The 9799-nt window shown below is 59.4% G+C and overlaps 1 protein-coding gene across 4 annotated transcripts; it reads right to left on the bottom strand.

Annotated features, from left to right (window-relative positions):
* Positions 1-242: 242 nt before the first annotated feature.
* On the bottom strand, positions 243-9486 carry PTMA (prothymosin alpha). 4 transcript variants are annotated; one of them, XM_086754957.1, is made up of 5 exons: positions 9329-9486; positions 5037-5108; positions 4231-4327; positions 1587-1660; positions 243-1125 (listed from the first exon to the last, which is right to left on the bottom strand). In XM_086754957.1, exons 1-5 carry the CDS (start codon positions 9371-9373, stop codon positions 1078-1080), a joined length of 336 nt encoding a protein of 111 aa, XP_086611083.1. In that variant the 5' UTR covers positions 9374-9486; the 3' UTR covers positions 243-1077. The 4 variants fall into 4 exon arrangements, with proteins under 4 accessions (XP_086611083.1, XP_086611085.1, XP_086611084.1 ...); XM_086754959.1 differs by having other exon boundaries at positions 4237-4327; XM_086754958.1 differs by having other exon boundaries at positions 4231-4324; positions 9329-9485.
* Positions 9487-9799: the final 313 nt, after the last annotated feature.

Below are 9799 nucleotides of genomic sequence, written 5' to 3'. Positions count from 1 at the left end.
AGGCCATGCTACCCACACAACAGCAACATGGGGGTGGCACAGCCCCACGCTGCAGACACCCGCTGGGACCGCAGCCCCCCAACCCTCCCCCATCAACACCCTGCGCCCCTCTACCCTCTCTCCAACTCTCTTCCCAGCCCAAATCCAAAGCAAAGAAAGAAAGGGAGGGGAGAAAGAAATAAAAAAAAAAAAAACTAAAAGAAATGAAAACAAAAACAAAAAGCAGCAGTTGGGAGGCAGCCTTGTTAGGACAACTCAGCAAAATAAAATTCCGGTTTATTGTTGGACAACATTGTTTCACACATACATCAAACAGGCCAAAAAAAAAGAAAAAAATAAAAATAAACAGCAACTTCATAGACAGAAAAAAAAAAAAAAAAAGAAAACCTTTTTATCTTTGGCCTTGCCACCTCATACAAACCACGATCTATGGTACAGCTAAAGTACATACACAAAAAAAGTTACTGGAATGCTCAGAATAAGATTGTAAATTTTTTTTTTGCATTTTTGTCTTTTTTTTTTTAATTTTTTTACAAGGTTTTGTTTTATTCTCCTTTGAGATAATGGTTTGGGCCTGGTCACACCACAAGTAAAGTCAGAGATAGGTAACAAGAGAGATATACACTTCAAAGCCCCCCTTTTGGTCAATCCGAGATCACTTAAAAATGGCGGACCTCCTAACAATATGTACAAAAATATAAAATGTAAATAAAAAATACAAACAAATTCTCCTTTAAAGTACTTTTAAGAAAGAAAGCAGGGCCTTGAAGTTTTGGTGCTTGGGGGGGAGGGGGTCTCTGGGGGAAGGGGGGTTTCTCTCCCCGCTAACGGGCGAATCGTTTCGTATGTTCGTTGAGTGGCAGCGCCGCGCCGGGGGGCCGGGGACGGGGTTCACTCTACTTGGTGAGGATGACCACGGCGGAGGGGGGAGGAAGGGGGCGTGTGTGTGTGTGTGTGTGGGGAGGGGATTGCAACGGGAGGGAAGGGGGGTCCCAAGGGTGAAGAGGACGCGCTGGCCTTTTTTATTGGTTTGTTTTCCTCCTTATTTAAAAAAAAAAAATAATAATAATTTGCTGCCTAGTCATCTTCATCGGTTTTCTGCTTCTTGGGATCGACGTCATCGTCCTGGGGGGAAAGCAAAGCCGTCAGGAGAGGGGACGGGGAGTGGGGCTGCGGGGGAGGGCTGGCAAGAGCCAACACCAAGGCGGGCAGCAGGGCAGGAGAGGGGGTTTCAGGTCCCCCTCCCGCCTCGGGGATAAGGACAGAGCAACCCAAGTGTTCCCTTCCCTTGTGCAAAATCCTCTGGCAGCCAGCTCGGAGAGCCCTCGAGCACCCTCACCCTGGCCCACCATGAGCACCGGGGCTGCCCAACCCAGGGCCAGCAGCTCCACACAGCCAGAGGGAACACCCCGCTAACCAGGCCAGGGTATAAACAGAACTGGGCCGCGTCCCCGGAGAGACACGGGGAGCGCACAGGCAGGGCGTTCCAGCCCCAGAACCCAGCCCGGCCTCTCCAGCCCCGCGGACTCTCCCCTCAGGCCCTCTGGGGACATGGGTGGCTCTGAGGGGCTGGTTGCTCTTCCTACCTCATCATCCTCAGCTGCCCGTTTGCCTGTGGCTCCCTCAGCTTCGTCGTCGTCATCACCATCCTCTTCCTCACCTGCATGGAGGAGAAGGGGAGGAACGTGAGACCCTCTCAGAGGGTTACAGCACCACACACGTCCGCTCTGGGTTTAATTCTGGCTCAGCCCCAAAATGTGACATCCAGTGTCTCATCTCCCCAGCTAGCACAGCCCCAGCTCAGGACAACAGGTGCCCAAACACATGGGGACTTTTCAGGGCACCCCTCAACTGACTCGACCCACACCAAAGGGGAAATAAGGATTGGCAGCATTGAGTCTGGCTCATCCTGCGTTTGCAACACAGGCAATGGGACAGCAAAACCAGCACCTGAGTGCTGAAATCACGGGGGTGGGGGGAAGAACGGGAAGAAAAAGAAAAAGAAAAAAAAAAAGGCAAAAACTCTTTCTAGTGGCTGCTCCGCCTAACAGCTCCAGATTACTTCTGCTTCCCTTCGCAGCTATTAGTCTATCTTTAATGAGTTAAGAGAGCCAGAACGCATTAGTTCTGAGTCAGAACACTTCCTAATTATCAGAACGGCAAACAAATGCTACCAACTTATCTTACAGCCAGAGAGGAGGATGAGCACAGAGCCCTGGGCTTTGACCCACTTTGAGCTCAAATAGGCCAGTGGATCAGAATGGCAGAGCCCATCGCCTTCGGCCAGTTTTGGGCGTTCAGGGGCAAGACCCAAGGCCGCAGAGGAGGAACAACCTCTCGGCTGCCGAGACGAGTCTCTTGTGTAACGGGAGACCCTACTAAAACTTAGAGCGTTACGGACAGTAAGCTGGCTTTAAACCACCGCCACGAGCCACACGTATAGACAGCCGGGCGGGGATTAAGGTCAGCCCATCCTCCCTTCCCCTCTCCTCTCCTCTCCCCGGCGTGTGCCCAGCTGCGGCGTGGCCCGTACGGCAGGAAGGGCCAAGATTAGCTCCAGGCGATGGATCAACACCCCGGCAGCCATCACATGCACGGGGCTGGCTGGCCAGTCAGGTGACAGCACCAAGCTGATTGGGAGCATTTTTAGTTCTTTGAGCTGCTTTAAGCAAAGCAAATAATGAGATGGGATGGGGAGAAGGGTGAGAAAAATATACCCTCAAGCTCCCCTCTGCTGTCAAACTCCAGGATGGAGTCTGGCTGCAAGTGCTGGAAAAAAAAAAAAAAAAAAAAAAAAGAAAAAAGCTGATGCAAGCTGCACTCGCTGCCTCTAAATCTCTCTCCTGCAGCTTTCAGCTGCTCAGGTGCAGCTTTCAGGCAGGGATCACCTGAGGGCAGCAGGCACAGACAGAGCAGAGCCGTGCAGGATCCTGGCGAGGCGTCAGTGCCTCCAAGCACCACGTGCCAAATCGTGCCTGCGGTTGGTGAGCTGGGAAGAGCAGGGTTGGCACTGCAGGACCGAAGCTCCCTGGGCTTGTCACAGCAGTATCCAAGCAACACTTCCACCCTGCACACACGCGCCTGCGGCACACGCTTCCCCAAAGTGGGGTTGGAGGTAGATGGGCTCAGGACAGCGCATGGCAGCACTATGCCCTGTCCTCAAGGGTCAAAATCCCAAGTACAAAGAGGGCCACGATTCCCAGTTTTTCCTAGTGAACCAGTTCCTACCGAAGGGCACAGCAGACAGCAGAGTGCTACCTCAAAGCAGGCAGCTTTCCCTGCTTGCACTGTCTGAACAGGCGCTGGCCTAACGGTCATTAAATTTCCAGCCCTGTCCCCATCTCCTAAAACTAACCAACAGGTTAGTAGGTCAGCACGTAAACCGAAAATTCACAGGGGATTAACCTAGTAACAGCTAATCAAGGGCCCAGAGGTTCATTTCGGCATAACAAGAATAGTTTTCTCCCAGCCTTAACGAGTGATAAAAATAAACAACGTTATTCATCCAAGTAGATCTTGGGAAAAAAAATAATAGCGGGGAGGATGAGAAGTGATTCGGCAAGTCACTGCTAGATTTCTGGTCACTGCTGCCAAAACCCACTTCCAGGCTAGGTCAGGTCAGGAAGCAGGGGAGGGCAGGGAGACTTGGGACACTGTGGACAGGGAGGGTTCAAACCAAGCCTGTCTGCTGCCATTAAAGGAGCAGGGAAGAGCAGCAGGTTCCCCCGCCTGCTTCCCACACGGCATCCAGCCTGGGAAAGGGCTGGGACAGGGGACCACATCAGCCTCTGAACACGCTGCTCCACAGCAGCTGCTCCAGGAACAGGGTTGGGTGACCTATCCCTTGTGCCAAGCAACGGCCATGCAGGGCTGTCGCTGTCCCACCAGCTGGCACTCGCGTCTGCAGCGGCCGTTGCGATTGCAAGAGTCAAGGGCAGGTTTTACTACTCGCACGGAAGGGCTAATGCGCTTATTCAGCGCCGCGCTACGGTGCTGTCTGGCCACAGGAGGGAGGAAGGAAGGAATCTGCCCTCAACCTGCTGGAAGGGATTCAAGGCTGACTTTACTCCCAGCGCTGGTGGCCCGGGCGAGCAAAGAAGGACTGAGCCCGGCTGCCCACAGCTGTGAGAGGCAGATGCTGCTCTCAGCTCTCCTCTATTTCCCGGGAGCCTGCTGTCCAGGACAGGACGCAGCCGTTGAGATGGGTGCAGGGGGAACAAAGAAAGTTACCATCACCCTCTTCCTCCTCGTCCTCTTCCTCACCACCTTCCTCTTCCTCTTCGTCTACTTCATTGTCAGCCTCTTGCTCTCCGTTTTCCTCGTTCTCCTTGGCAAGACAAAACATCACTTAAAAAAAAAATGCACTGGGGAAGGGAGAAGGGGGAAAGATGTTCAGCAGAAGCGCGTGTCCCCACCTTTCCTGCCTAAAGCAAAGCACCAGCCCACCGGAGCCCCAGGCGTGCATCCTGCTTCCTGCCTGCCTCCACACGACACAGGCAGCCCAGCACGAAGGATCAAGTCTAGAGTAACTCGGGGCTGCAGCTCTGAGGGCCAGACAAAGACTGCAAAGGCTCTAGCGACACACTGAAATGCAGCAGAGTCAATTTCCCCCAGCATGTTAAAAATAGGAAGCCAACCAGCTTACTTGTATACAAAGTGTTTCCCCCACTCAACTGATTGTAACACTGTAAATCTAGGGTGGTTTTATATTTTCCTTTCTTCTTCACCCCTCTCCCCCCCCGCCCCCCTTTGCCCGTGCCCAGGAAGGAGGTGGCACTGGACACAACCTCACATGGCTTTCAGGAAGGGGATCAGAGCCCAGCTCTTCCTTTCTGCACACACATGAACTGCCCACAGGATCGGGAGCAACTGTTGAACCTGAAGCCCCCAAGGCTCGAGGGCTCTGCACAGCACAGTGCCAGTTTGGAAGGGTCCCCTCTCAGGCAGGGCTGGGGACAAGCTCACAGCAAAAGCAAGAAAGGAGAGGAAAATGAAAAGGCGTTGGCATAAGACTCGTCTCTCTTAGTCATACTCACAGCGTTGCCGTTGGCCGGTGCATCTCTGCCATTTTCTGTTTCTTCAACAACTTCCTTCTTCTCTTTTAGATCCTGGAAGGAGCAGAAAAGCAGAGAAGTCACCCCGATTCCAGGTGCCTGGGTCAGAGAAGCTGCAGATCAGGTGTGAAAAACACAGTCAGAGAGAGAGTGTGGGAGCCGGTTTCTCATCACACCGAGTTGCTCTGCAGTTCGGTCGCCACGTTCTGGCTCCTCCTTGGGAACAGGAGAGCGTGGGGGCGAATCTCAATCCGAGTCAGCCTTGCCAGAGAGCAGCTATCTAAAAAAGAGAGACTGCTCCGTTTCACCTCTGCGCTCCCAAACACACAGAGCTGGCTGCCTGCATATGCTCAACAGCAGCAGAGCTGGCTGCCTGCCCATCTTAGCACAGTCCACGCAGGCTCCTGCAACGCCACGGCGAGCCGGCAGCCCCGTCCAACGCACAGGCTCCACCGCCCCAGGGCTGCGGGCGTCCACGGCTGCTCGGTATCGTCGCAGCAGGAACGAATCCCAGGGACTCCGCACCAGAGGCTGTGGTCTCTGCCCTGCCCGAAGAAAATCACACGGCAAACATTACACGCCTGGTCTTTCTCGCAGCGGCAGAGAGGAAACTCCAGGATCCAGCTCGCAGCTTTACGTGTAACAGGATGGGGTGGGGGAAGAAGTCTATTTTTACACTGCTCCAAGAGCCGTGCCTGGCTAGTTTGGTTCAAACCTCCACCGTGAGCAGAGCGGGAGCTTGTGTGTTTTTGCTATTGATCACTGTCAAAATGTCATGCCAAGTCGCTCGGCAAACAGGCTGAGAGGATCCAACTTTATGTTCCCACATAAAGAACACTTGGATTTAACACCGACATCTCCGCTTGCATCCTCCTCCCCTTCTGTTCCTCCATCAGCTGGAGCGAGATCCTTCAGCACAGCGAGCGCTACCCCAGCCAAGGAAAGCAGAGAGGCCCTTCCCCGGGGCCAGCAGCGCAGCCTCACAGCCGGCTTCGGCACTGACCACGAGGTGCTCAGAAGTTGCTGGCAGCTCCTTGCTTCGCCCCCCTCCCGCCTGCCTTTTGCGGCTCCCTCGCAGCCCGCAGCGAGCGGGCACTTTCACTCCCGCTGAGCCACTGTCACTTCCTCGTGGGAACGTTGGCAGGCGAGAGCATGGCCCTGGCCCTGCTGGTGCGACCGCCACTGTTTCGGGAGGGTTTCTAGCACCCTGCAGGCTGATTAGGCAAAGCGGTGCAGGGGTTTTAGACCACCAGCTTATTTAAACTACTCAGATGCTGTTAGCGCAGGCACCGCAGCTGCCAGCACACCGAGGAAAACGAGCTTTGGGGCAACTACACCTGTTGATCCAACCTCACCGCATCAAACCAATGACCAGGAGTCCAGGTTGAAACAAACAAACAAAAAAAACCCACAAAGCTGCCTCCTCCTTTTGCTGCTCACGTGCAAATCTGAGGCCATCTCCTCCACACAGCCCAGTTCACCACAGTTTTCACCCCAGCTCCCCAGAGGCTGATCACAAACATTTAGCCTCTTGCGCAGCACCACGCCACTGCGTTCCGCAGCCACTGCCTCGCACCAGGCGCAGGGGCGGGAAAGCATTTCCCACGTTAAACACGGAGCAAACGCAGCAGTCAGAGTTTCCACGTCTCCCAACTGTTCTTTTCAAAAAGAGCTGTTCACGAAACATAAGCAGTTCTCTCGGCACAGGAACGACTCATTTCTCGGGGATTTCAGCCAGACAAATCCCCAGCCGTGACCTTTCCCGCACCGCTGAAGACGCTCTCGAGTTTAACGGCCACCAGGATGCCAGGTCAGAAAGCCTGCGCCAGCACAGGGCTGCAGAGAGGACCACAGCTTCTCCCGTTCCCCGGGCCCCGTCCAACACAAACACAGGCGCACAGCAGCCCCTGCAGCAGGGCCGCCTCAGCTCCGAAGCTTTGCCGGAGCCTCTAATTATAGGTGCGGCGAGGCTGTTTGTCCGCGACATAGCGATGGGGTTGAGTCACGCACCGCCTGCCCGGGAAGCTCTACCTTCACCCCTGCTCGGCTCCCGGGGCGCCGGCCCGCGCGGCTTCCCGGCGGGAAGGGCCGGGATTGCCCCTGCGTGCCGCACCAGCAAGGAGCCGCGTCCGCCCCTTCCCCCGGTAATGGCGGAGGAGGAGCCGCCGTGCCGCAGCCCGCGCCTCCCGCCGGCAGGGGGCGGCCGTTCGCCCCCCTCCTCCCGCGCCGCCACGCGCCCGGCCGCCGTTCAAACCGCGCGCCACTCTCCGCCGCCCCTCTCATTGGCCGCCCGCCAGCGCGCCGGCCCGGCGCCCCAGGGGCTGCCGGGAAATGTAGTCCCGACGGACTCCGGTTCCCAGGGGGCGGCGCGCGGGCAGGGCCGCACGTGGTGGGCGCCCCGCGGCACGGCACCGTACGACGGCGGCCGGGGGCGGCGCTCGGCGCGGAGCCGCCGCCCGGGCGGGGCGGGACCCCTCCTCCTTCCCTCCCCCGCCACCTCCCCGCCTCCCGGGAGCGCTCCGGACGGCAAGGCGGGATGAGGGCGAACGGCCCCGGTGTGTCTCCGCGCTTCCCGCTCCCGCCACCGGGTGTAAGGGAGGGGGAAGGGGGGGGGGGTCACCTTGCCGTCGTGCGCGCCTCCGCCTGCCCCGCAGCACGGACCCCCCGTGTCGTGTCGTGTCCCCCCCGCTATAAAGGGCAGGGGAAGGTGAAGGGCGAACTTGGCCCCGCTCCCCCGGGAGAGGGGCTCGACCTGCCTCGCCGCTTCCCGGCGCGGGGGACCGAGCGGCGGCCCCGGAGCGGAGATGGCGAGTGGGGGGTCGGGGGGGGGGGGGGGGGGCGCGCTGCGGGAGCGGGAAACAGAAGTGAAATCGAAATCTGTCAGAAACGGGGTTTTGTTGGTTGTTTTTTTGCAAACCCTCCCGGTCGGTTTTTTGGTTGTTTGGGTTTTTTTTTTTGTTTTCCTTTTTTTTCCCCCCCGTCGCTTCCCCCGAGAGCGGCACGACCCGGTGCCGGCCGGGGCGCAGAGTGAGGAGGCCCCACGGGCACGACCGCCCCATCCCACGCACCCGCCCGGGTCGGGTCGGGTCGGGTCCCGTCCCCCCCGTAACTTTCCCGGTAGCGGCAGCAGCACCCGGCCGCGCGGCCCCGGGGCGCACCGCCGCCCGCCCGGTGCCCCCGGAGTTGGGAGGGGTGACACACGACACACGGACGGCTCGGCCGCGGTTCGCAAACAAAGGCGGGCGCCGCGAGCCGCAGCAGGGACTCCCGGGAGAGCCGGTACCGGCGCTCCCCGACCATCATCCCCCGGCACCCACTCGTTAAGTTACCCGGTGCGGGGAGCGCGGCCCGCAGCACCCAGCCCCAGCGCACGCGGGGTAGCTCCGCAAACAGCAACTGCCCCCCCACACACATACCGGGGCAGCCCTCTGCCCCTCCACCACCCCCGCCTCCGGGGGCGACTCTGAAATAGCAGCCCCCCCACTTCCAGGGCAGCTCCGACATAGCAACTGCCCCCCCCCCCAAACCCTTCGGGGGGGGGGGGGGCAACTCCGAAACAGCAACCACCCCCGCGCCTTCCTCCGGGGGTAACACCGACACAGCAACTGCCCCCCCCCGCCAATCAACTCCGAAATAGCAACCGCTACCCCTCCAAGCTTTTGGGGAGCAACTCCACAATAGTGACCGCCCCCCCAACCCTCCGATGCATGTTCCGCTCCCCCCGCACTCCCCCCCCCCCCCCCCGCAGGGACGAGGCCGAGCGGGACCCAAGTTTGACGGGGCTGTCAAGCTCCCGCACCGGATTGAATGAGCCGAGCGCTGCCCGCCGCCGCCGTCCCCTCGCCGGGGAACCGGTACCGAGGCGCAACTATGCTTTCCCCCCACGACTCCGCGCACGCTTCCCGAGCATCTCTCCGCGGCGGGACGGCCTCGCAGCCGCCGCCAGCCCGGGGAAGGGGCCGCGGGAGCCCGGCGGGGCTGGCAGCACCGGCGAGCACGTTTCCCGCACGCTGTAGACAAAGAAACGGCGCAGGCTGCTCGGCGCGGCGAGCAGCGGCGGCAGCCCCGCCACCGAGCCCCACCGCCAACTTCAACGGGAGGTGGGGGAGGACGGGCGGGAAGGAGGGAGAGAGATTTAAAAAGAAAAAAAAAAAAAAAAAAAGAAAAAAAATAAAAAAAAAAAGCAAAAATTCCCTTGGAAAAAATAAAAATTGCAGCAGGAAAAAAAAAAGCGGCGGGGGCGAGGCGCGGAGGCGGGCGGCGCGGCTCCTCACCTTGGCGGAGATCTCGGCGCTGGTGTCCACGGCCGTGTCGGACATGGCGGGGGCGCGCGGGGCTGTGGCGGGGCTGTGGCGGGGCGGGCGGCGACAGGGGCGCGCGGGCAGAACAATGCCAAGATGGCTTTGCGCGAGCCAGTGGGGACTCACGCGGCGCCACCGGCCCTCTTATAGAGCCAGGGGGGCGGCGCGCGCGCTGCCCCGCGCCGCGCCCATTGGCCGCCCGCGCCGCGGCCGCCGGCTCCCATTGGCCGCGGCGCAAACAATGGGCACGGCCGCTTAAAGCGGCAGGAACCGGCGCCGCCGGCACTGCGGCGATGAGTTCGGGCCCGGTCTCAGCGTGGGCGTAGGCGGCGGGGCGGTGGAGCCACGCCCCCTCTTCCTCCCCTCCCTTCGCCCTGCCTCCGCCCCGCCCCGCCGTGTGAGGCGGCGGGAGGGAGCGCTCATCCCCCCTCCCCCCCGCTCCGG

This window comes from Chlamydotis macqueenii, chromosome 9 (assembly GCF_036417535.1).
Source record: "Chlamydotis macqueenii isolate bChlMac1 chromosome 9, bChlMac1.mat, whole genome shotgun sequence".
NCBI lineage: Eukaryota > Metazoa > Chordata > Aves > Otidiformes > Otididae > Chlamydotis > Chlamydotis macqueenii.
This window is presented reverse-complemented; position numbering and strand designations above follow the sequence as displayed.